This window comes from Varanus komodoensis, unplaced genomic scaffold (genome assembly GCF_004798865.1).
Source record: "Varanus komodoensis strain SLA01 unplaced genomic scaffold, ASM479886v1 scaffold1, whole genome shotgun sequence".
NCBI lineage: Eukaryota > Metazoa > Chordata > Lepidosauria > Squamata > Varanidae > Varanus > Varanus komodoensis.
Window position 1 is genome coordinate 86,734,384 of NW_025335268.1, and position 26,934 is coordinate 86,761,317.

At 38.8% G+C, this 26,934-nt stretch overlaps 1 protein-coding gene across 4 annotated transcripts in view; it reads right to left on the reverse strand.

Moving 5' to 3' along the window:
- The window catches only part of REV1 (REV1 DNA directed polymerase), a 53,236-nt gene that overhangs the window by 14,125 nt on the left and 12,177 nt on the right, over positions 1-26,934 (reverse strand). Inside the window, exons 4-10 of one of the 4 annotated variants that reach the window (XM_044433736.1) lie at positions 26,457-26,625; positions 22,830-22,979; positions 16,171-16,874; positions 14,534-14,641; positions 13,683-13,799; positions 5,391-5,502; positions 2,825-2,953 (exon numbers count right to left, since the gene is read on the reverse strand). In XM_044433736.1, the coding sequence (XP_044289671.1) occupies positions 2,825-2,953; positions 5,391-5,502; positions 13,683-13,799; positions 14,534-14,641; positions 16,171-16,874; positions 22,830-22,979; positions 26,457-26,625 (1,489 nt within the window). Of the gene's footprint in view, positions 1-2,824; positions 2,954-5,390; positions 5,506-6,929; positions 7,402-13,682; positions 13,800-14,533; positions 14,642-16,170; positions 16,875-22,829; positions 22,980-26,456; positions 26,626-26,934 lie in introns of those variants that run through there. The other 3 variants (XM_044433728.1, XM_044433745.1, XM_044433752.1) reach the window with 3 other exon arrangements.

Consider the following 26,934-nt stretch of genomic DNA (forward strand, 5'->3'; position numbering starts at 1 on the left):
CAAGTAGGGCCCTCTGAACCACTTATGTCACCTGACTGATGGAAAGCCATCTATCTTGTCATTGTCCTGAACTTTTATAAGGAATCCATGGAGCAGCCCCATGGATCATAGCCAGGTTTGCCTCTGGCCACAAAGCCTATCATTGCATAGGCTTAGGAGTCTACATGGTCCCAATCTTGTTCCATAAGAAGAACTGGTGTGGAGGTATGGTGTGGCCTTGTAGTTTGAGACTCAGAGGCCAATTGCTGAGGCAGTGTAGATTCACCTCACATTCCATCCAGGCAGCAACCCTCTGGTCTACTGAGGCCAAATGTTCCTGCTGTGAGTGGCTATGTGTGGACTCTATGATGACCAAGCTGGGCTTGGTGTGCTGGAAGAGGAATGGGATGTCTTTCTTCAGCACCGGGTACATGGTCTTGAGTCCCTTTGCTGCTGAGGGGGTCTTCCACATTTGCTGGATAGTCTGCAGCAGTGTGGACAGGAACGGTATTGCCACTGTGGTGCTGTGTCCCCCAAGTATTCCATCAAAGACCAAGTCTGTGACTCTGTCCTGCATCTGCTCCATCTTGAAATCAAGGGAGTTCACCATTCAGAGGATCTGCTCCAAAAATCTGTCCATCTCTTCCAATTGCATGGAATGTTAAATGTCAACACCAGGTTCTGTGAAGCGATGGCAGTTTCATATGAGAAGGCAGACAGGACTAGGAAAGCTGCTGATGCCGAATTGAACACGTAATCCTCTGGATCTGATGGTGCGCAGGGTGTCCTCAGTCTTCAGAGTCTTGGAGTCAGAAACCTCAGGGATTGCAACCAGTGTGGTGCCAGGTCCTCGTATCATGGAAAAAACCTTGTGGTGGAGAAGCAAGGGCTGTGGCTGCTTCTTAGTGCTGGCTGGCTCTGCTTTGCCAGTGACCCCTGGCATCCTCTCTGTAGTGAGAATTGTGGTCATCTTTGCAGGATGAATGGGACTCCCTTCGGAACTACTGTGAGGAGAGAGGCCCAGTCCCATTTAATCAGAGGAGAGAGGGATCTGTCCCAGTGTTCCACAGTCTCTGATAGTCGTGTTCGTCTTGGTAAAGCTCGGATGGATCATCTCAATGCCAATGCCCTGGAAGGTCACTGGGCTGCTGACCTGGACGAGGTGTCCCTTATTTTTCCCTTGGATACCAGTTTGGCTAGGACTGGGTCCTCTCTTGGTGCCAAGAGCTCTGGCTGCTCTTGCGTCCGAGTAGTCTCTCAGTGTTGAGGATTGGCAAGGACTCTCATGGTGCCTGCATTTTTCTCTGGCAGCAGTGGTTATCTTTGTTGAATGTTTGGCCACCTTCCTGGCCATGCAATCCTCTACTGAATGGCCTGGGGTATGCTCAGTTTGAGGCTCTTGCCATGGCCAATGAAGGACTCGGTGGAACTGCCACAGCTGGTGGTTGGTTGGTTGTACCCTGCTTTTGTTTTGTGGAATTGGCACTTTGCAAGGCCCTGCTCCAGAGCTCAGTGCTCAGCTGATCTGCCCTGTTTCCAGGCCTGTTCTGTGAAGCCCTGGCAATGTGGGGAGCCCTTGACAACATGTCTTGCTCAGAATGAAAAGGCAGAGGGAGTGACTGTCCATGGGAGAGAGTTTGCTCCCACAGTGGATGCACTTTCTGAAGGGTGCCTTTGAAGCCACTGTGGTAGATGGGGGAGGCAAAAAGTGGAATCCAGGAATGGGTTTAATAGAGGACACTAGCAGGAGAGAGAAAAGTGGGCAGGAATATAAATATATAATAATCAAAGAGTGAAGTGAGATTTGGAGACCAGATAGGTAAAAGAAGGCTGAGTAGGAAAATGGGGAAATGGTAGAAAGAAGCAATTAATGCTGAAAAGTACTTAGGAGAGAGAAGTGCATCCCGATCTAGGCATGATGGTGGAACTAAGGGAATGGGTGGAAGCCCCTTCCATGTTTCACTGGAGCAGGAAAGGGAAGGGTTCCCACCTAAATCAAAGCTTAGCTATAGAATCTTCCCAACAACAGGCTTCACACAGGTGCAGAGTCCTTATGTGTGGTGCACAGAGACCATGAAGAGGAAAATGAAGAACTGGAACACAATTTGCCTTTTCCTTCCACCCTATTCATTCCCCTTGCTTCTTTTTAGACTGTAAACCTTGGGGCAAGGACAGACATTTCTTTCATTGACCTCTAAGCTGCTCTGTGAGCCTTTTTGACTGAAGAGTGAAGTAAAAGTGGTTTAAATAAAAATGAAAAACTGACTTCCATACTATGAGTTAAGCAAGTTAAAATATTTTGAAATATCAGGCTGAACTGGTCAACCAACCCAATAGATTTGGGGATTCTGACCCATTTTAAATATTATAAAAATTGCATGGAATGTTAAATGTCAAACTGGACCTGCTAGGCAGACTTACTTCCACATTAAGTGTAAAATGTAGACCACTCTGCAAGCTAAATATGTGAGCAGAAAAACAATGGCTATAAACAAGCCTGGCAGTCCTCACTGCATTAGATTAGACATAAAACATCTAAATTTGTTCGGATACAAACTTCTCTATAAAATTTGGCATGTGCTTGGGTAGTGTCAGCTGAGTGGACAGAAACTAAATATTTAGTTTTAGTTTTGTTTTAGTTGTTCTTTGCTTTGCCCTGTTAAAGCAAAGAAACCACCATATGCATTTTTGACCAATTTTTATAGCTTTTAAAATTGGCCAGGATTCCCAAATTGATTTGGATTTTTGTCTCTTTTATCTGCAAGCACCACACAACTTTTGAAAGTCCTCTTAGTTTTCAAAGTACCTTAATGGGCAGCCTGTAGGAAGGAACAACATCATTTACCTTGCGAGGGTTTCATACATGGTTTGTGCAACTTCTCTGTATGCCTGAAAGTCATATGGGACAGCTTGAAGATTTGGACACAACTGTTTTGCTTGTCCAAAGAACATTCCATTCTTTACACCAGCTTGCCTAACACAACAACAAGAAACAACAAAAATAGTCACCTTGATTTAACATCACCAATTGGTGTAGTTGAAAAAACAGCTACTGGTTAAGAGTAATTACTACTCTTGCACCAGGGCACAATGAAAGGTTATCATATTTTTAGTTGAGACCATATGCATTCATAAAATTTACTAATGATAACAGAACAAAATGGTGGCAAAGACACTCAGTCCAGATACTGCCATTTTTAACCTCATAAATTATAGAAGGACAGTACAAGTCTACTTGCAATTATTCTGAACTGAAATCTCAAAGAACCTTTTCTTAGCTATTGTCCAGTGCATATACAACATACAAATTTATTTATTTAATTTCAGTACTGCCCAATAGCCAAAGCGCTCTGAGTGGTTCACAACAATTTTTCAAAATACAATAAAATATGAATGCAATAAAAACATGATACAATTCCAAAATACAAAATTTAAACAGTTTTAGCATTCCAATATACAAAAATGTAAAACTTCTAAAACCATTTCAGTAAAACAGGCCCTAACTGAAACAGCTAACATAAGCCATTGTTGTGTCATTAAGTTCCTAGGAATAGAGGGCAGTTTGAAGCTCATGCCAAAAACATGACAATACTGGTGCCAAGTGGGACTCAGTGGGGAGATCAATCCATAATTGGGAGTCACCACTGAAAAGGTCCTCCTCCTTGTTGTCTCCTTTCAGATCTCCCTTGGAGTTGGCCCTCTGATGCAGGTTGGTTGGTGCAGGTAGATTGAATTTGGGGAAAGTGTTTCATCAGGTATTATGGTTAAAACTGTTTAGGGCTTTATAGGTTAAAACCAACACTACAAATTATGCTCAGAAGTGTATATGCAACCAACACAAGCAGGCCAGAATTGGTGCTATACCTTTGGACCTTCTGGTCTAAGTTATTAATTTGGCTGCCACATTTTGTACAAGATGCTGCTTCTGAATAGTCTTTAATGGCAGCTCCATATAGCATTGCAGTAATCTATTTTAGAGATTATGAGAGTGTAGATTACTGAAACTAGGATGCCCCTGTCCAGACAGAGGCATAGCTGGGCCACTGAGCTTCAAGAGACAAAGATGCATCAAGGAGCACCCTTAAGCTACAAACCTGCTCTTTTAGGGGAACTACAACCCCATCCAGAACAGGTTGAACACACACCATCCAGTCAGAGGAACCACCCACCAACAGCATTTCAGTCTTGTCTGGATTGAGCTTCACATTATTAGTCCTCATCCAGTCCACTGTTGCAGCCAGGCACAGTTTAGCACATCCATCCACCTGATGAGGATGAAAAGGAGAAACAGAGCTGCGTGTCATCAAGGTTCTGATGGCAACGCACTCTAAAACTCCTGATGACCCCACTCAGCGGTTTCATGTAGATGTTGAATAGCACGGGAATAAGACTGACCCCTAAGGAACCCTGACGAGAATCCATGGAGCTGAGCGATATTCCCCAAGCATCACCCTCTGGAGCCGGCCATCCAAATAGGAATGGAACCACTGCAATGCAGTACCATCCATTCCCAGCTCAGATAGTTGCCCCAGAAGGATACTATGGTTGATGATATTGAAAGCCGCTGAGAGATTCAGGAGTATCAACAGAATTGCACTCTCCCTGTCACTCTCCCAACACAGTGAAGCAAATGATATGTGAACTAACTTCAAAGAGACCCTTGGTCTTTAGAAAGCTAAGCAAGGGTGGCTTGTTCTTCTTCTTCTTTTTTAAAGCTAGGACAGAATTTGTTTTTGTGGAGAAACCATTTTAAAGGATATTTTTGTCACAAAGCTCTGAAATGGACACCCAGCTATTACATATTTTCAGAAAGGAGAGATTATATTTTTGTTATTAAATTGCATACTTCTTTTATTCTTTAGATTTTTTTCCAATAATATTTTTCTTCTTTGCTGCTACTCAAGCTGTAACTTAGAGGTGTGTATTGTGTTATTTTAAAAAAGAAACATCTATATACTTCTTGAGTATATTTATATTACTATTTTTAACAAAGAACCTAAAATTCTTAGGCACACTACAATAATTAAGATATAAACTCTGTATGTGACATATTTTAAGATAAGGATAGGATAAATTATGAAGAAAAGGAAAGGATAGTAAAGGTAGGACACTGTTAAAAGAGATAAGCTTCAGTTACAAACTGTTTTAAGGAGGGACTTGAACAGCTATCAGATATCATATCAAAAGGTATTCCAGCGATACGGAAGTGCAACAGAACAGGGAAACAGTGTTTGCTTGAGATTTGCAGCATTGGTTTACTCATTCAAGAACTGCAGCAAGAGAGGTTTCTCTCTTCTTTTTTTGTAACCCTGTTCATGTGTATGAGAAAGACATCTATACAGGGAACAGACAATCCCCTAGGCCCTGCTGCAGTCTCCAAATGGTAGGCAAAACATATAGTGCTCTCTTACCTGGCTTCGTAACTACAAGATGCAATCTCCGCCATTGACAAAATACAGTCAGTTCCATTCAATTGTGCAGAATCTAGATTCTCCTCTTCTGTTGCGTCTAGTTCACCAGTTTCTGCTTGAAAAACATTTAAACAATGTTACTGTTATTGGTTAAAGTCTGGATTTCACTCAAAATTAAACAAATATATTACTTAAAATTATGTTATCAAAATAAATTTTTATTTTAAATTAACTAGTAATCTGCAACAGATGCAATATATTTAAAATCTTTTATTCCACAGTGATATTCCACAGGAGGGAAGGAACAATTCAAATATTACTTTCCTAAGTATAGTCCAAAATTGTTCTTGAAATATTCCAAATCAATCCATAGGCCAATACCAAAATAAAAAGGGAAATAAGATTCTAATAAGAATCACAACATGGTAGTGTTTATCAGATATAGTCTATACATTAGTCTTATAAGCTACAGCTGGGTCAGTCTTACTGTGCTAAATTCAACAGTAGCATGCCCTTGCATATGTTAATTTTTAAAGTGAGAATGCCTTTCAGCATTGTCTTTTTTATTATTTATGAGGGAACCATCCAACTGTTCCTCTCTTGAATGCTGATGCTGACAAGAGTTAAGTAGAACTCAGCCTCATGAAAGTTTCTTGGCATGCATTTGGCTGTTCACCTAACCCTGCAAAATGGTATGCTTCTGAATTTGCTATTTTCATGGTAGCTACAAAACCAATCATGCTGCACTATTCACAAGGATTCATTTTCCACACATTTCTGTGGAGGGACTAAAAATGGCTACCATATGATTATTTTTAGAAAGAGAGAAGTCTACATTCTGCTTGACACTTTTCCCAGTTCTGCTATGAAATGAGGAAATTATCTATGTTCCTTCTTGAGTGTAAAGTGATACCTGCAAATTTCTAGAGCATATTTAAAAGAGTGACTTAATAAAAATAATATTAATCTTATCTGTCAGGACTAATTTGTTATCTGAAAATAAAAGTTACCCCTACTTACCTCTTATAGAAAACAAAATATGGGAATTTTATATGTTCACTGAAATGTGCTATTATACAGAAGAACTGTTCATATTATTTTCTTTTGGTGCCCAGCAACTCCTTCGTATATATTACTCCAGATGTACCAACTTTGTTTTGAAATTACTTGTCCACAATATAGCAGCATTTCAGCTTACCAAACAGAAAGAGACAATCTAGCTAATGTGCTTAGCATGAATCAGGCAAATTATATTAGAAAAATGGCCCTTGCCTACTAACCACATACCAGCTATGAGGAAAGATACACGAGACAGAACTTAAGTATAAATAACTGAGCAAAATCTTTCATCTGCACATTGTTATACTGTGTATATACCTCTATGTTAACTTAACATTTGTTGGAACCATGTATGCACAGACTGTTATATTGTGCAGAACCCTATGCTCTATGTGAACCATGAATGGGCTATAATTTCTATTGAAACATAATGGATGCAAATGTATTCTAAAAATTATAGAAATGCAACTAGAGACCTACCCTAATACACTAATGCTTTCTTTGCAAGAGGAGTATAGTAACTTGGATTTGGTTTTTATTTCTGTAGTCTAGTGTATATAGCATGAAGAATTATGTCTTCGCATGGCAGGCTGTCCTGTGTTACTGAATGATGCTACCAAGCTGATGAACAATTTTCAGTTGAAATTATGATGCAGTCTTAACATAATTTATCAGGACAAGAATGCAGTAGATGGGAGATGTAGGTGAGAGAACATGGATAAGTTGCTATCTTGATAGTTCAATATTGTCATTTTGATGGGCTCATTCAAGTTAGCCAACACATCTGCAACTGCAAGTTAGAGCAAATTGTGCCCCAAACAACAAGAGCAATATCTTTAGTCCATTTATTCCTCTGCCCTGGCATTAGATGATGTCATCATCTTGTCTATCTTGAGTTCGATGGGCTCTTCCACAGTGCAGCACAGCAGATCCCCCCTTAAGGTGATGAAGTCACTTCATGTAAATTCAGGGCAACATAAGACACATTGTCCTCACTGGAAGGCAAGGTAGAGAACCTCTCATCAAAAGTTGGGAAACTAGACAGGCGCATGGTGAATGTAGTGCAACGGATGGTGAAATCTGAGGCCAGGACCCAAGTCTGTGAAAAAGAAATCACTGAGAATAAAACTGTATCTAAAGTGATGATAAAAATGGTTGCTTTTTAGAATGAAAATTGAAGATATTGGGGTTGAGGGAAAGGAAGGCTAAAAATATTCACATCTTGAGAATGCTGGCAGATGAGGAGAGCAACCGTATACATGAATTGTGAATGTATAATTCCCTCTCTCTACAGTCAGGTAAGTTTTCTCCACAGAACAGTGATTGTCTGCTCCCAAGGAAATATTCTAAAATGGAGATACAGAATTAAGCATGAAAGCAAAAACAAACTATCATAGATGTAGATGAATAAAATTAAAGACTGATTTTGTAAGAGATCCAAGATTCAACTGTTTCCAAAATGTGTCTAGTAAGGGAGATAATAAAAGCAGGAATAATTATCAGTGAACAAGCAGTTTGTAAAAGACAGGGCTGATGGTATCAGTGTCTATATCTGGTCAAGTTAAGAGATTCACAGATACTTAAAACAATGGAGTTTAGCAGATTACAGAGAAGGCAAGAGCAGGACACAGTATGGAGAATGTGAGGTATTGATCAAATGAGGTTTGTTTTATGCCAGAGCATAACAACAAATTGTAATTAGATTTTGTTCACACTCACAGATGGTCAATCTCTATAGTCTGCACAAGGATTACTAGAACAGAATTCACCAGCATATTAAATGCAGAATTACTGAGATAAACAGAATTTCATATCTGTGTATTCCAAGTTTTAATGCTGATTCAGTGCCCATCATATTAGACAATTTATATATAACATTTATCACCAAGCCAATTCAAAGTGAAATATGCGACATATCTTTCCTCAGTATCTTTTAATCTTTTAATAGTTTGAGTGCCAGCCTTTCATCAAATATTTAGACATTAAGATTCAGCCTCAACACTGCCTCTCTGCTCTCTTCATTGTATTTGTTGATCAAATGATCTGCAAGTCAAAATGTTGTAAAATATACCTGTGAAGATTATTGGAAAATATGCAAATTAAAAATCTAATTACTGACCAGTAGAGTAAGAAGAAAGTTAAAATGTCATGTGTATATACCAAGAAGCATACCTTTGTCAAGGTAAGGAATAATAGCTGTAGTTCAGCAGAGTGGATTGTATTCTCTACCAAGTGAAGAGAAAGACATGCTTTGTGTATGAATGTTTTCTCTCCCATTCTTGCCCATGGAAGCCTCATATGATTTGTAAAACCTTAAAGCAACAGGTATTGCAAAATAACACTATAGTATACAACATCAAAGGACTTGTTTCTAAAGGCACGACTGTACAGGATGGAGTCCTCATTCTTTATCAGTCAGCACTGTTGAGTCAAGATGCATACTATTTGTGCCCCTGCATTAAGCTCATTCTAGCCAGCAAGAAAGCAAAGGAGAAAGGAGAGGAAAGGGCGGATATGCAGACTGAGGCTTTTATGACACACCGGCAGCTACACCATATTGTGCCAAACACAAGAGTACATTGAATGATCTAACACGCATCATAAAACCCTACAACAAAAAGAGAATATTCGATAAATGTACCATAAAGTTTTTGAGAAGGGTATTTATTCTAAGAGAAGGGACAGCAAAGCCACACAGGCTTCTAAGATTTCTACTGAGGCACACTTAAGACCTGATAATTTTTCTCACTATTCTAGAAGTGGTTCTAAGGAATTTGCATGTTGCTTATGTGCATGGTAAAATAAAGATACAGCAGAAGATAGCCATTCAAAAACTGAATGTAAATTCTAGCAATAAAGATTTTTTAATTTGCATTTGTATTGGGACTGATCAGAAGACAATGTAATGACGCGTCAGAAAGAACAGTTCACACTGTTCAATACAATCTTCTAAATTAGCATCATTTGATTATAAAGTTTTCTGTGTTGTATTTCCATGAGAAACCCTCCCATAACAGGTATCGGATAATCAGGTACCAAGCTCTGTGAACTGCAGTACTTAAATAAAGATGAGCTAGGTGAGGTGTATTGTCTTCCCTTCCAACATTTTTCTCTTAACTAACAAATTTGATCACTTTCTAGAAGTCAGAAAAGCCTGTACAAAACCTGTGACATAGCTAGATAGAATTGCCTTTACTTCTGGAACTTGAAGAACATAGGAGTCCAGGCAACTCAACACCTCAAGAGTGATGTCCATCATAGTGCGAAGCCCTATGATCTAAAGGGATGCATGTTAAGCCTTGATTTGCTTGCTTTTTGGTACTCTGCACCCACATTTTATCAATATATATGTAGTCAATACAGCATCTAACATCTATAACACAAGTGGTCTTTGCTTCCTCCTAAATAACCTGAAAGTAGGGTGCCTTGACTGGACCAGGCCTCTGGGGTTCAGTTCAAATGTTGAAATGTTACAAGCATGCATGCTCTGCTTTTAATCTCATTACTTTATTACATTTATTTTTAAATGCTGCCCATAGCCAAAGCTCTTTGGGCAGTTTACAACAATAATCATAGAATCATATACTCCAGTCACCCATCTTAATTCTGGCCAGGCCTGACCCTGCTTAGCTTCCAAAATTAGGCAGGATCAGGCACTTCAGGCTATATGGAATCTTGGTAATATTAATATGGTAAATATTAATTGAGAAGCATTAGTATACAAAGTGAAAAAGCATACATGATGCCCTATCATTTTACTGGCACAAGCAAACCATATCTAACTATTATAAACAGAATATTTTTAAAAAATCTATGTCCTTTTATCTCTACTAACAACCCAAACAGGCTACTAAAGTGGCTAGTACTATGCCTGTAACTTCTGAATTTCATAAAAAAAAAGGGAAAATCACAAAAGCAGAACTTCTATATCCTTATTTAATCTTTTCTACTCCGTGAACAGCTGACTTTATGACAAAGCCAAATATACGTTATCTATGAGGGGCGTTCAATGTATTCTCGGTTGATCTGCTATTGATGTGGGTAATTTAACTATTTCATTAGCTAATGACCCTATCTAAGGGTATACATGCAAAATTTCAAGTAAGTGTGATCATTAGTTCCCTAGTAATCCTCAGTGAAAGATGACCATAATGACTGACACAACTATGTTGAAGAAAATTGAGCACCGCTCTGTGATTAAGTTCCTTATAAAACAAGGAAAAAGTGAAAAAATCATTCACAAAGAGATGGTATATTGAAGCGTATTGAAGTTATGGGGGATTACATTGAAAGCCCCTCGTATTCATTCTCAAATAGCAATGGCTAGAACTGGACACATTATTCATGATTCAGGTTATAATTACAAAATTACATGATAAAACGTCTGTCTGGATCTTTAAAGGAACCATGTTAGATACATGGTAACTGAGAATTAAACGATGACACATTACATCATCAGAGTGCCCAGCAGATTCTGTAGATCAACAGAAAGGTTACTTTTGTAGACTAACATCTCTGTTTTATTAGCCTCTGAAACCACCTCACCTACAATTCCTTTTGCCTCCTTCCCCTGAATTAAAAGCTTGGAACCTACACTACATCACTTGCCATGGGCCAAGAAAGACTTGCCACTTATACCCCACATTTCCTCAATATAGTATAACTTTCTTTGACTTTAAGCATTATAACCATTCTGGGAGCCAATCCTGGAAGAACATGGTATACATGAACATTTATTTTATTGTCAGTATCCCACCCTTAACATGTCACCATATAGTGCACACTAAATATTTAATATTTTAAACAGTCATTTCATTTTCTCTATGTTTTCAGTGCTGGCTTTAGGAACCTTTCAGCCCATTTAAGAATTTAAGAATTAGAACATCTCTGACAACACAACTTTGGAATAATATAACAACAGCAAAACAAAATTCAAGAATCCATTTTCTCTAGGTTTGATTAAATGTTTATTGTCCTGAGAGGAACTGAAAACTTCTGCTCAGGTCAACTTTTGATTGTAGGTCAAGGAGAACCTTCCTAAACTAAAAAGTAACTGCTAAGCTTCATGAAATGCAGCAGAAAAATGACTGTGCAACTTTCCAAGGATTACATTCTGTGCATTCCAGGGACAAATAAAGCAAACCAAAATATACATACAAATTACATGGTATAAAAACAAAGGAGAAGAAATGCTAGACCAATGGTCCATATTCTATTTTCAACAACAAGAAGCCAGATGTTTCAGGATTTCCCCCAGATTATTTGTTCCAAGTATCTGGCACTAGCTATAATGGCTAACAGTCACTGACAGACCCTTCTTGCACCTTTACCAGTGCATGTCACTCACAACACTGAGTGACAATGTCAATAAATAATTTCTCTCAAATACTTGTTGTCAACAATTTTATTGAATAACTTAAGTTCTAATTTCATGCGAGAGTAAAAATTCTCTACTCATTCTCTTCTCTCCACCCCATTCAAGATTTTATAAGCCTCTATCAGCCTGCTTTCCTCCTAGCATCACCATCAAGACAGTAGTCTTCAGACTAGAAAAAATCTCCAAAAATCTCACATTAGTCTTTTCTTTGACCCTCTTGGTTGCTTTCATAAATTTAGTCATCAATACTAATTTTAATGTTCAATCCCTTGTCTAATAATCCCATTCCTTTAACTCCAGCTGGAACAGCTTAAGTGGGGAGACATGTTTGCTGCCTGCAGAAGAACAGGCAAGACCACTCTAATGTTTGCACAACTTCAGGTCATGCATGATTGCAGGGAGACATGGAACCTGGATTTATGTAAGCCATCTCTCTTCCTCTTCTTTTTCAGCTGCCAAGGAGGATGGTCACCAAAGCATTCCAGAGCTTTGGACCTAGTGGTTTGGAGGGTGTGGGAGAAAGGGCTTAGGATGCTTGCATATTTTTTTGCTGGGCTTAGTGTTCAGTGCTGGATGCAAGGTTTGGCCTTGGAATACTGAGGGCTTCCAAATTTTGGCCACTATTCAATGAGTTCTTCAGTGCGGAATGCAATGGAGCTCTCTTTTTCCATAGACTATTCCAGTATCTATGTTACTGATCTATCCTGGAGAGGGGTGGGGGGAGTATGTCAAGTGTGATAAGAATTTTGAAAGAATCTGGGGTTCTGGTCTGAGCTTTCTATCTTATGGTTTAAAACACTGCTATGACATATGTAGAGAGAGAGGAACCTTGGAGACTTAATAGGTGAAGAAGTCTTGATTGATATTAGATCGATAAATGGATGAAACTCTATCCTGAGAGCAAGCATTTTAGAGTAGAACTTTATAAGGCTAATGGCATCCACCGTATCAGAAATGCGTGTAGGACTGATCATTTCCAGTGGAAGAAATATGTAAGCAAGGAAGATTTAGGCATCTCTATGATAATGGAAAACTCCTAAGGCTTGCTATTCAGGGTTTGGATGGATGGGCTGGATACATATTGCCTTTGGAACTAATCCGTCTCACTTATCTAGAGTTGTGAAGCACAGAAGGGGGTGATTATGGAAGGCTTCTCTTATGCCCATTAAGGTATAGCTTAAAGGGTGGGAGAGCTGGATCTATCTCCCCCACCACCCCAGACAGAACAGAATGAGCTGAACAAGGCATTTACTTTTCACTGCTATAGAAGGAAGCACCTACTGTAACCCAAAGGGATTTCAGTACTGACAATCAACAAAAGACTGAGAAAACTACCTTTTATAAAAGACTTGCCCTCTTGCATAATCCAACAAACATTCTCTAGAAATAAACTGTATCACAAAAGAAGTCCATATTCTTCAAGTTATTTTAGCTCAGGACAACACTGTTATATTTATCAACTAGTTTTTTAAGAGGTATTGCACTATTTTATTTATAATCCAGAAACCCTATCTATCAATTTTAAGCAGTAAGAACAGCGAACTATTAACATGATTGTAACAGTTACATTTTATGGACTGTTGTCTCTGTTTGGAATATAGCTGCATGCCATTACTTGAAGGCAATGCCCTGATCTCACTTCCGTGTAAAAAAAGAGTTGTTCATGTACTCATTAACAAAAGTTTTATTTAAACTGCTTCTACAGCTATGAAATTTATTTCCCAAAATGGAAGCCTTATTCATATATACCCAGTACATAATTCATTAAATCATAGCACTACAGAATGAGACTATTACAATTGACAGTCTCATGAAAAATTAAGTTTTTGCAGTTACAAGAAATTGCTGATTTGTACCTGCTTTGCCATTCAATAACTTGTTCTGGTAATATTGCCGTTCCAGCTGAGGGTTTGCACCAGGACGAAACAATGCTTTTCCTGATCCTCTGTTACTTGTAACAGCCACTGGTTTCCCTGTGAAACATAATTTAGTTGTAAGTTATCTTGCAATGCAGTTTTACAAAAACTGCAACTGATAATTCAACTTGCTTAGCAACACAAGTTGTGTCCTACAATTTTTGATTTTTAGAACTGTCAGGCAACCACAGTAACTACTGCAGTTAAGGGCCCTGAAAAGTAGAATGGGTACATTAAATTCTCTCCTTTGTGGAGCAGCTAGAGACTCAGGGAAGTGTTGAAAAGGTGGAGGGCACAGAGAAGTGCCAGGTCAACACTTCAAGAAGATTACACCACTAGGGGGCTCCACCTATTTTTACAACTTTACTCCCCCATTACATGTCAAGTAACAGCTTGCAACTATGTGCAAATTAGCCTATATGCTAATTTGTTGTTGACTTGTTACCTATATTTCCTTTGAAAGTTGGTATTTACAAGGCCAAAGATAAGGCAAGACTACATATATTAGAGAGGTATAAGTGTGTACTTGTGAAAGACCAACAACAACAACAATTATTAAGATTACAATTAAAATATTCTGGTGGTGGCAGAAATGGTGAGATCAAGAACACTCTCATCTGTCTCTCCTGAACATGAAGGACTGAATGAAAAAAATGACATGATATTTGTGAAGTACAATAATAGTCATATATTTGTTTTTGGATTACAAACTCTCTCACGGCAAAAGGTGTACATTTAATGGACATGTTTTCCAAATGTAAAGTAGCAGTTAAAGAAGTATGACTACTAACCTTTCAGGTCTGGCCTATCTCTAATACCCACTGATACAAAGAAACAATCCATATCCACATGCATTATACAGCTCTGGTGTCTGCTTGAGCTCAAGATGGATGCATTATCTAGTAGCAGAAAAATAGAAAATTTAAGCTAGGCTTGATCATTTTTGTATTAATTGTGTTGACCTAGAATTTATCACTCTAATCTTTGTTTACAACTGTTTAAACTATGTTTAAAATATATACAATACCACACTTTCAGTAGTCCAATGTGGCTTTAAGTTTAAAAAGTTAAGAATATTACATATACTATTCTTCATTACAGCAGCTAAAACAGGCAGCATTCAACACTCCTTATGTACAAGCAGGATCCATTACTGACTGGCACAAAAGGACTGGCTGTTCTGGAACAGAACAGGTCACAGAAGCTGACCTGCCCTGTTCTGGTAACAAATGTTTCAGCCCATTGCCAGAGTTGTTCTATTTGTGCCAGCAGGGGGTCCTACTGCTGCAACAAGCAGTAGAAGCACAGGGGAAGCTCCAAATACCATCCCATTTAAAAAATGTTTAACGTATGTTTGTGGTTACTTTTACACAATGAAATAAAAAAAATCAAAAAACCCCACAAATGCTCTGCATTAATCTCCCAGCCTGGTTTAATGCTGCTACGTTACCTGTAATTTGGTAACATGTGTTTGGTTGAAGTGGTATCCAATAAAAGACAATTCTCAGGTCACTTTCAAAACCAGAAGAGTTAATGTAAACTTGTGCCAGCACTAAGGAAGGAGATTGAGTTCTTGGGGCCTTGTGCAAAACCACTGACATGCTCAGGACAACAGCAGCACTTATAGTTGATATTGCCCTAGTGCAAAATCATGCTTTTACTAGAGTCTGGAACTGTCCTTTATTCACAAGTTGTCAATTTGAAATCAGTCCACAGTCTGCAGATATCTATGTTGTTAATTCTTTCAAAATAAAATGAAGTGGTGAACTTAACATAAACAGCAATTCACACAAAGCTTCAGATTTTTGACTATAGTAATTTTACCTCTGCCTTTTTACCATCCTCTTTACTTAGCTTTTAATATATTACTTTACTTTGCAGTTTTTGAGGGCTTTTATTTCAAGTGCTCCTCAGTTTTATTATTTTAAGTCAAAACTGGGAAGAATCTATACAAATCTTTGTATAGGTTCTTCTTTGGGATGGATGAATGTGCCACCATGGCATAAGACAGCAGTTTTGATCGAAAAACTGTCCAATTTTTAAAAGTAGAAAAATGTTTGTACAATCCTAATAGCTTATACCGTAACAAACAATAGTGTGAATACAATAAGGTACAGAGCCATAATTTTCTGACCAAAAAATTAGACAATCAGAGCTGGTACATAAAAGTGAACATAGAAAGACTGTGACCATTGTATTGAAAGTAACAAAAAATCCTCAAGTCCTTGAGAACCATGGAAGAGAAGGAGGAACAATCTCAGGGCAACTTCACTTTAACATTAGAGGAATATTGTGCTTTCCCTTACATATCCTTGTCAAATGATCTGACATCCAAACTGCCCATCACTGAAGATATAGGTAGTCAAATATAAGCTGCTTAAAACAGCAAGAGTGAATAGTATCTTTTTATAACCTTAAAAGTATTTACCTGAGTCAGGTTTATTACTTGTAGATTGCCCTGCTTTCAGTTTTTTTAATTTTTCCCTTCCTGGGAAGATAGCATGGTTTTGTTTCTGCAGTGTGTTGACAAACTCCATAAATTCACACTTCCAGGTAGCTATATGATGCAATCTTGAACGAGAATAAAAATCAGAAATGAAACTGCAGTTAGAAGATCTGGACAGAAATGAAGACTCTGCCTTACTAGGAGCAGGTACTGAAGTAGTGCTTTTTGTGCTTGAAGGCCCCTGAACAGTAGAGTGGTGAGCACCATTTATTTTAATATTACTGTGCAAAGATGAAAAAGATGAGTTACTCATAGTCCTATGCACATTCCGTAAATGGTCTGTATTTTTGTTGCTTTGCTGCATAAGCTGCACAGAGCAGTCTCTAAAGTCAGTGATTTCTCTCCTTTCTTCTTCCAGCATAGGACCTGGAGATAGTCTGCTTGCAACACTGTTGCCAGAGTGCACCAAGCTATCCTGTGTCTTTAAGGCACTATTGGAACTATGAGTGTGTCCATTAAAAATGGAAGAATTGTCTCTATGATGAATCCCATTTTCTTTGCTACCAGAAAAGGTTTGCTCCAGCTCCAAGAATCCCGTATCTTCAGTCTCATCCTCCTGGTTCACTTCACTGATTCCATTGGCTTTGATTTCGTTCTCTAGTTCACACTTCTTTACTAAACAATTTCTAAAAGACAGAAAATGCACAATACAGATGTAAAACCAGTATTTGAACATTTCTACCTTTTGGCTGCAAAGCTTTACATACTTATTTGGCTGGGATTAAGGACCTCTACACCCAATAAATCTTGTTTCTGAGTAGAAACATACTGCGAAGGGTATTTATTAGCCACTGAGTCATTTTCAAGAGGTTTTAATTATGCATTTTATAGCTGTCACAAAACACACACCAAAACAATCCAGGGAAATCCCCAGTAGCCCTGCCCCTCCCTGACAGCATGCTGGCAGAGTTTTCAAGGCAGATGCTCATGAGGGCACCTTCAGGGAAGTCTGACTGGCAGGGTATGTTCCCTCTGTCCCTAGTCCCAGTGCCTGCACCTTTGTCCTCTACAAGCCAAACAGTCTCAGCACCATGTACAAATTCTGAACATGGGTGTGGGAAAGTGTTGAGCACATGTGCAGCAAGGTAGTGGGAGAGGGTGTGCATGTCTGGGTGGTTTTCTGCAAGGGCATAGAATGTGGCAGTAATGGGGGGGGGGGGGGTGTCTTGCCCCCAAAGAGGAACCCTCCGACCCAAAGGGGGCGGGCGGGGGGGAACGGGAGGGGGGGGGGGGGGGGAACATGAGCAGCCTGCTGAAGTTATTCCCAGGGGCGTGTTTGGGCCAATGGAGGAGATGCAGATGGGACAGACAGGACCAAGGCACCCTAGAATTGATTCCCAGCTGCAGGAGCTGATGGAATATGTGTTGGAATTTGGAGGAAAGCTGGAGGTACGTGGAAACTATTCATAAGTAGTTACCATGTAAATATGTGATCCCAGGAAAGAAGGTAAAAGAGCATTAAGTGTGAACAGTCCTATTGACTTGCTAACTGAAAATAATAATGTAGACTTGACTAGAAAGGGAACACATTCTTGGATGGACACCTTCCCAAGGTGAGGGATTCTGAGTGTCAGAGAAGCTGACAGCAATGCTGCCATGTGGCCCAACTGCCTCACAAGGATGGTCTCCTAGTAGGGTCACCCAAGGTGGAATAGTCAAAGCTAGTAATAGTACAGCCCTTTTAGTCATTTATAGTGATCTTTCAAAGTATGGTTTAGACCAGTGGTGGCAAACCTATGGCACACGTGCCACAGTGGGCACACAGAGTCCTCTCTGTTGGCACGCGAGCCAAGTCACCTCAGCATCACCCCAGCATCCGAGCATCGGATAACAGCACACATAGGGGCAATGCACATGCTCAGAAAGGAGAAGCGGCACCAGGCAATGACATCACAAGCCGCGACTTATTAGCCACGGCTCGCCCAAGCTTTCACATGACCGGTCAGTGCACTGCCAGGCAGAGATATGTGTGTGTGCGTGTGTGTGTATACTCGGACTGGCTGTGAGTTGTTTTTTCTAAACTAAAACCTCAGTTTTCAGGTTTTATTGCAGTGTAGACGCTTTGCGATAAGTGGGTTTGGGTTGCAGTTTGGGCACTTGGTCTCTAAAAGGTTCACCATCACAGGGTTAGCGTTAGAAAAACGAGGTGTCCTGGCATGATTTTGATGATTGGAATGTGTTTAGAATGGGCAGAAATGATAAGCTGTCACAAAGAAGGCTTTTTCAAAATCACCCTCTTTTCAATGGAACTTTCACCCTGTATTAGGGTTAGGGGTGTGCACCAGGGCAGGGTTAGAAAAGCATGGTGTCCTGGCATGATTTTGATGGTTGGAATGTGTTTAGAATGGGCAGAAATGTTGAGCTTTGCAGAAAAAGCAACTCAAGGAAGGCTTTTCAAAATCACCCTCTTTTCAATGGAACTTATGCCATATATTCAGGTTAGGGGTGAGCACCAGGGTAGGGTTAGGGTTACAAAAAGGGGTGACCTGGCATGATTTTGATGGTCGGAATGTGTTTAGAATGGGCAGAAATGATAAGCTGTGCAGGAAAAGCTGCTCAAGGAAGGCTTTTTCAAAATTGCCCCCTTCAGTGGTATGTTAGCCCTATATTAGGGTTAGGGGAGTGCACCAGGGTAGGGTTAGGGCAATGGTGGTGAACCTATGGCCTGCATGCCACAGTGGGCATGGAAAGCCCTGTCCGTCGGTACATGAGCCAAGTCATTCCAGTATCACCCCAGCAGCCGAGCATCGGATAACAATGCAGATAGTGGCCATGCGCATGCTCGGAAAGGAGTAGTGGTGCCAGGGGATGATATCATGAGTTACAACTCATTAGGTGCAACTCGTCTGAACTTTCACATGGCTGGTCAGTGCGCTGCCAAGGAGATATATATATGCTTGGACCGGCTGTGAGTTGTTTTTTCTAAACTAACACCTCAGTTTTCAGGTTTTATTGCAGTGTTGGCACTTTTGGGTTGCAGTGGGTTTTGGGTTGCAGTGAAGGCACTTAGTCTCTAAAAGGTTCACCATCACTGCTTTAGAGCATGACAAAGTTAACCTATTACAGAATTGTTCAATTTAGACTATGGTTAAATAAGCTTCTTAAAAGATTTCCTCAATTAGATATCCATATATGTTTTTCTGTATGTTGTAAATTGCTTTGTGTTAAAAATAAACTATCTATGCATTCTGGTTTGGTTTTCCTAGAAGATGTTATCGTTTCTCCACCTGTGAACGTTAGAAATTTTCTCCTTTTTTCTAGAAAAATGCATAACAATGTCTGATATTTTCAACAATATTCTTATACTGTGCTCTAAGAAGTATTCTGACATGAATATTCTATTCAAAATTATTTTATTATCATTTTGAAATAAAATGAGCACAAAATGGACCTCATCATAAACCAGCTCCTCTTTTTATAAGCATGTCATGACTGCTGCATTGTTTTGCTCATGTTATGGCAAGGTTAGAAATTATTTCACCTGGGCAAATATTCTGCTTTGTGAAAACCCTATTAATTTTTTTTGGCATATATATGCTTTTCACATTTTGTTCTTTTGCAAATCATCTCTATTTGAGTATCACCCATGTATGTGACTAACTATACTTCAAAATAACATCTAGCAATGCTAAATGTTTTTAGGTGAAAAAAAATTCACTTAAAATAAGTAACTACATCAGTATAAACAACACTAACATCAGGAATCTAAAAAGCCTGTTGATTCCTGGAATGCAAAAGAACCAAGATACACCCAGTGAAAGCAATTTAAATTAACATACAGATTGGCCGGTAATGGCTAACCACCTGGCATGTATACTGTACCAACCATGGCTAGAAGTGGGTTGACTAATTGAATTTTCAGCAAACTAGAGGAGGATTGACTAATTGCATTTTCAGTAAACACTATTCCCCAGGCATCTATAAATCTATCTGGCAGTTCATCAGGTGAGAATGCCTCTATCTGCTGGTAATGAGGACATCCTGCAGCCCCACATTCCATCCCCCAAACTGCTGAGCACTACAATTTAAAAAAAAGAAACCAGGTGGTTGAGCTATTTGTCTTTTTCTCCAAATCAGAAAGTAAAATAGAGAAAATACTTCTCTGTCTAGCACAGATACAGAAATTGAGGGAAATAACAGGACTTTAGATGTAATGCTTTTTGAGAAAAAAAATAAGGACATTCTCTCAATTTCATTTTTATCTTCTCTTTATTACAGTACAAATCCAGTAATCTTCTTCTATTCTGAAGACCTCTGAATGTGCCTCTCTGAGAGAGTCAGGAAGACAGAAATAACAGAACATTCCTGCTATTTCATCTTATTTCCTATGATGTTTAACACCTACATGAAACAGCTGGAGAAGATCATCTGGGTATATGAAAAGTGTTGTCATCAACATGTTAATGATATCTGGCTCTCTCCCTTTTACATCAGATTTCTGGGAACCATGCAGCTGTTCTTTGAATTAGTTGCTGGTGCATATGCTAGAGCAAGAGTTTTGATCTATGACTGTTCAGAGTTTTGATCTATGACTGTTCAGGGTCTCAGTGATTTGGTTGCTACATATAGAGAAAAGTGCTCCCTCACATAGGAGTACCCTTGCCCCAAGCCATTTAGGACTTTATATGTTATTGTAAGTACTTTTAATTAGGCCTGGCAACTAATGTAGCCTGCACAGGTCTGGTGCAGTATGTCCATAAGGCCCTCAGTATTTTAGGATCAGGATACCAAAAGGATCATCTCTTTCCACATGATCCTATCAGTCCAGTAGGTAAAAATTCTGAGATCTGCCAACAAAGCTATTACCATTCCATTGCCCTACCTCATTCACAGAATTGAACATGGAGTCTAGATGACAAAGTTTCTCATTCATCCCTACAATCTGTGTTTTTCCTCTATTTCAGCCATCTTTTGTACAGAAGATTAGAGGAAAATATGAAATTAGAGCCAATGCCTTCTAAATGGCAATACTAAAAGCAATCCCTCTGGGTGCAGCTTCTTTTCCTACTTATATCTGAGACATGTTTGACAAGGATGCATGGCTGCACCCAGGCTGCTGAATTCCCTACCCTGGGATATCTGTCTGACCCCCTCATCATTATCTTTATGCCACCACAAGCTATTTTTACTCTGGCAGGTATTTCATTTAATTTGATAATTTGTTATCTGCTATCTTGTCTCTGGCTCATTATATTTTAATGATGAGCTTTAATTTTTTTAATTAATTGCAAGCAGCCTTGGGAACGTTAAGCAAGAAGGTGGAATAAACATTGACTTAAATATAGTAAATGAATTTCAGAACTGACATGATGATTCATAGTATAAAAAAATTAGTGTTCCAGTGTAAGACTGACCTGGGGCATCCCAAAGACGTCACAATAAGAACCATGTTAAGAATACACTCTAAAGCAATGCTGGAAACAGACATCATTAGCATAAACAATGCAGTAGCATGTTATAAAGCTGCTAACTAGCAAGAGAAATGGGCAGACTAGCAGGAGCAAAGTTGCATAATTTGCCCTACTTCCCAAGTAGGTCAACAAAGGTCAAGATATAGGTGTGATGTATTGGATATTAGCTTATTACAATACTGTAATAAAATTGTATCATTGGTGGAAGGACCCATATATACCCATTGTACAAGAGTACAATGGAGAGTTCCACTCTATAATATCTAATACAATAGATCTTATTCTCTGGTAAATGACTATAGGATTGTATTTGAAGGGGGCAATTCTCTGGGATTCACTTTTGCTAAACAGAAGCATCTAATCTTTGATGTTTCAGCGTATCCATTGCTGTGGCAGGCTTTTTCCAGCAGGGTAAGAATATGGAGGTTTCAGCTTTCTGTCCTTTTTACATTTTTTCTACTAGATGGACCTTCGGGCCAATTTACAGGAGGCAGTAGTAACTGGACTGGGACTGGAAAGGCCACAATATACTTTTTTCTCTTCCCACTGTAATATCTCCTTTTCAGGAATGTGGCCTATGAAAAAGCCAGCACAGTTCTCTCCATGCTGGTTATGGGCGGGCAGTGGGGGGAGGAATCCTATCTCAGAGTTGTCCTCCTAAGGTTGTAGCACTCTTTTAAAAAGTAAAGGTTTCCACATGACGTTAAATTCCAGTCATGTCTGACTCTTGGGGTGGTGCTCATCTCCGTTTCCTAGCCGAGGGAACCAGTGTTTGTCCACAGACAGTTTCCATGGTCATGTGGCCAGCATGACTAAACACCAAGGTGCAGTCTTTAGGGTGACTCTAAACAATCCTATGTTCCCTGAGGCACCCACCCAGGGATTCTAGGGTTACTCTCCTATAATGCTTATTTGGAAGGCTTCTTTCTTGTGTCAATCAATTTAAAAGTACCTTCATATGGAAAATAAAGTACAAATGAGAAATTATTATCACCATCACAAAGTACAAATGAGAAATTAAGAATGACTGACTAGAACTCAGTGGAATGGGATTCCAAGTATACCTTGAGATGTACCTTGAGATAGTCAAAGAACTATTTTTGAGATAGCCCACTCAAAATGATCAATCTCCAATTTAATCTGAATGAGTAAATCAAAATAATTACTTACACCCTGTTGAGCTCCACAGAGATATTGCTAGGACCTGGGACAGGATCTTCAGGTTTGCATATAATATTATACCAGAGCCCTTTCTGAGTGCTCGACTGTTTCGTGTAAAGCTGATATGGAATGTATGAAAGGAGCCGTCCAGCCTTTATGCTGTAACAAAATGTGAGAATATTAACTGATCATGGATTTTAGAATTAGCAGTCTTTATAATTTTATCCTATTCTTAAAGCATTAAGAGAGATGGGAATATCCCAAAGTTCTGTATGACTTGTTTTCATTAATTTATTTAGGATTGTGGGAAAGAAGGGGATTTTTTTACTGCATTGAATATTTTGAATTACTATCACAATTCTTTTCTTTCCAGCAGAGACGCTACTGGGACTAGAACCTGGAGCATGGTGTGGTTCTGAGATCCCATGGTGTGAGAATGCTCCCAAACAGCCCATCCGGTAGCTGCAACAGGATTGCAACAGGACTTGTTGTGGCTGCAGGAGCAGCAATTCCTCTTCTTCCTGTCAGTATACCACTCAATTGCTATAGCAGCCATCAGTGAAAGTAGCAGCCACATGCACCCAATTTTAAATAACCATTTTATCATTTTACTTACTTTAATTAGCAGCATACTCAATCAGATGCTGCTTTTGGGAGCTCTGGTCAATGAGTAGTGAAAGAACCACTCTCTCAGTGCTATCCTCCCTCATGGTCTGCAACACAGCCATAAATGCAGGGTCTGATTGGTTCAATGTATTACTAATCGTACTTAGTAAAATAAACACAACAAATAAAATTGTAATTTAAAAATGGTGTGCACACAGAGCAACAGCCTTCACCAGGGCTGCTTTCATTCAGTAGTATACCAGCATGAAGATGGTAAGAGCCACTCAGACAGAAAGCAAACATGATGGGTTGGCTGGCAGGAAGCAAGAAGAGTCCCCCTCCAAGAAATTATCTTGCCCAGAGCCCTGCCAGTCACTTCATTGTCTGATTACTTTATATAGCAAACAATAGTTACTGTGCTGGAAAATTTTTGGATGTTCTAACATAGCCTTCTCCAACCTGAACTTCTCCAGATATTTTTGACTGCAACATAAATAATGTTTGACTATTTGCAATACTAACTGGGACTGCTGGGAGCTGCAGTTCAAAACATCTGGTGGAACCTGTAAAGTCTATTCCAAACCTTGGCTTTAAAGAGGGTTCCTGAAGAAAATTATTGATTTACAAGCATCAGTAGTGTAGGACAGAGCCCAGAAAATTAGGCCCATTCCCTGCTCCACTAACTATGTTCTGCTCTAGAAATGGGTTGTCATATGATGGCAGGGAGCACATTGCTTGGGAACCAGAGAAACAGTTCTTTTTAAACACTATTCTATTACTCAACTATTCATGCAATTTCAGTTGAATGAGGAGAGTGGCCTTAACGCCCCCCCCCCCCATTCACATTCCCATCACTTGGCTCTTATCACCTTCCACATACTTGAGGGGCAACTTTTGAAACAGGGAACTTTTATATTGAGAAGCTTCCCCACTTCAGATATTCTCACTCCAGTGTGTTGAAGGCAACAAAGATGAGCCATGGTTATATAAGCAAATATGTCCCCATTTCCCTCTCACCAAGCAGTTTTAATTATAAGAAAGTAAACACCCAAATATAACTTATTTTTGTCCGTTTAGGGAAGAGAGGAAGGCGGTTTTTCTTATACATTACCCTACAAGGGTTTAACAGTTTATACACTTTTGATTTTTTTACATGCTTCTGTGCAACACCTAACAAATATTGCTGCATGTCTGAATTCTTATCTCTCAGATAATCTTTTCAGTGAAACATTACTGTTCAATCTATGTTGTTAATCTTTAAGTTTTAGAATAAAGTGCAGCTTCTTTTCCAACTCCCACCTGCAACACTAGGATGCTCTCTGAGGGGTTATGTTGCAATAAATACAGCCAAGTCCCTGTTATGCATGAGAGGAGTGTAATCATGCAAGGTCTTGGGAAATCCATAGGTAAATCGTAATACCACTAACACTTAATTCGTTATAGTGTGTTTCCCATCTATCTTCAGTCTGTACACTAACAAGAAGCTTGGCAAACGATCAAAAGCCAATATATACTGCAATTAAGAAAACTACAGTAAGATCATATTACCTAATTAAACAAACGAAGGATTTGTTAGCATTTATGTGGCCAGGTTTCAAAGGGAATGGTGTAATCATATCTCTTACAATGGGGTACTCTCAAATACAGATCATTTGTTTTCTCAATGAGTTCAGTACAATTCAGACGACTTTTCAGTAAAATAATTTTTACTTTCTAAATAGTACAGTTAATCCAATAAAGTTTAATACTTGTGAGTACAAAACAGATTTAGAAGGTATACTTATCTGGACAACTCATTATTTACAATATAAATAACAACATGCAATTTTAATATTTTCCAGAAGGGAGATTGTAAATTCTATTAAAACTATTACTTTCATCATCATTACCTTAAAAATGTGTATTATAACGTACACAGCCAACAATATTTTCAGCAATATAACTATTGTTCAATGTTGGTTTTGCTATTTACTCAATTTAACTATTCACAACAAATTATAAAATTAATTTTAATCCATAAGCCTGTTAACCATCTAGTTTTATTAGTTGAAGCTGTTAAAATTGTTATTCCCTTACTGAGCTGGATCCAGATTTAAACATCTACAGCTGGGCTTGTGAAAGCAGACTTCCCAGCTCCTCCTCTTCCCAGCAGATCCATTCACACATGGTGCTTCCTCTCAGTTTTGTTTATTTTTTGCAGTGGATTTGTGGCAGATAAGACAAATCTTTCTTCAACTAATCTCTGCTAGTCAATTAGGAAATTCTACAATCAAATGCCTACAAGAGAACTCTGACATTAAAAATGGGATTCTAATTGCTAATGCAACCTAGCTTGGGCTCCTGATTCCCAAGTTATAAAGCTGTCTCAACTCTGAGATTCACTAGGTGAGAAACAGCAACACCAGGCCATTGCAGACTGCACTATGTAAAATTTATAGTGAAATCTTCTTCTTAGCACTGTAATAAAGGTACTACACAAAGCAATTAATTTTAAAACAAAGCCAAGTTGTTATCAGATAAAATAACCAGGCAGCTTATCCCAGATGATAAAATACAAGATATGTAATGAGGAAACAAGCTCACAAGATAGGAAGCGATCAAGGAAATATTTTTCTGTCAAACACACCTGTAACATGTCAATGAATACTAAACTGTTTGTGTAAGTTTGCTGTTACGGTCATTTCTCTTGACAAGTTTGGTAATTCTATAATATTTAATTCTATAACCTTTGGTAATTCTGTAAACTTTGGAAAGAACCTCCAAACGAGGGTAAATGCCACAGATCAGCCCCCCTTCTCCTGCAACCTTACTTTCATCCACCAGGTTCCCTTGATGTTCTGTACATTGGGGGGGGGGGGATGAAAGGCCACCACAGAGAAGATGAGGCAGGAAAATCGGTTTTTGTTGGGCTAGCTGAACATGCCTAAATTTGAAGCCATGCGATTCAAAAAGATAGTGTTTCAAATGAAGATGTCTATCTGGAACATTTAAACTGAATGATCAGCTTGGTCATAATTCTCCAGTATTTACCTGTCCATTATCCATTCTGGTCGAACTACTTTTTCCCCTTTGAGTTCTTTTATTTTGACATTTGGAAGATTTGTAGCAATAATGTGTGTTGTTTTGGATCTAGAATAGTATACATTATATTGCCCTCCATGCAACATCATTAGTCGCCTCAGTTCATCAGCCGAAGGATCTGCAATAAATTTGCAAAACACTGAAACATGAGTTAAAATATTTAACTACCAAAATCATGAAGCAAGCAAAAAAATACACAATATAATGTTTTTGTTTAAGACTTGTTCCTAGACTAACTGGTATAAAGTAGATGAGGGTAACACAGAACTGCCAAAGTATTAAAAACATTAATTATATGCCTTTTAATCAGTCAATTGTATTATTTTTAAATCCTCATTAAATAATCTCAATAGAGATATGTTTCAGTGATTTACTTCTGTCAATAAAGTAACTATCACTATATGTTTAACAAAACTACCACCAACTG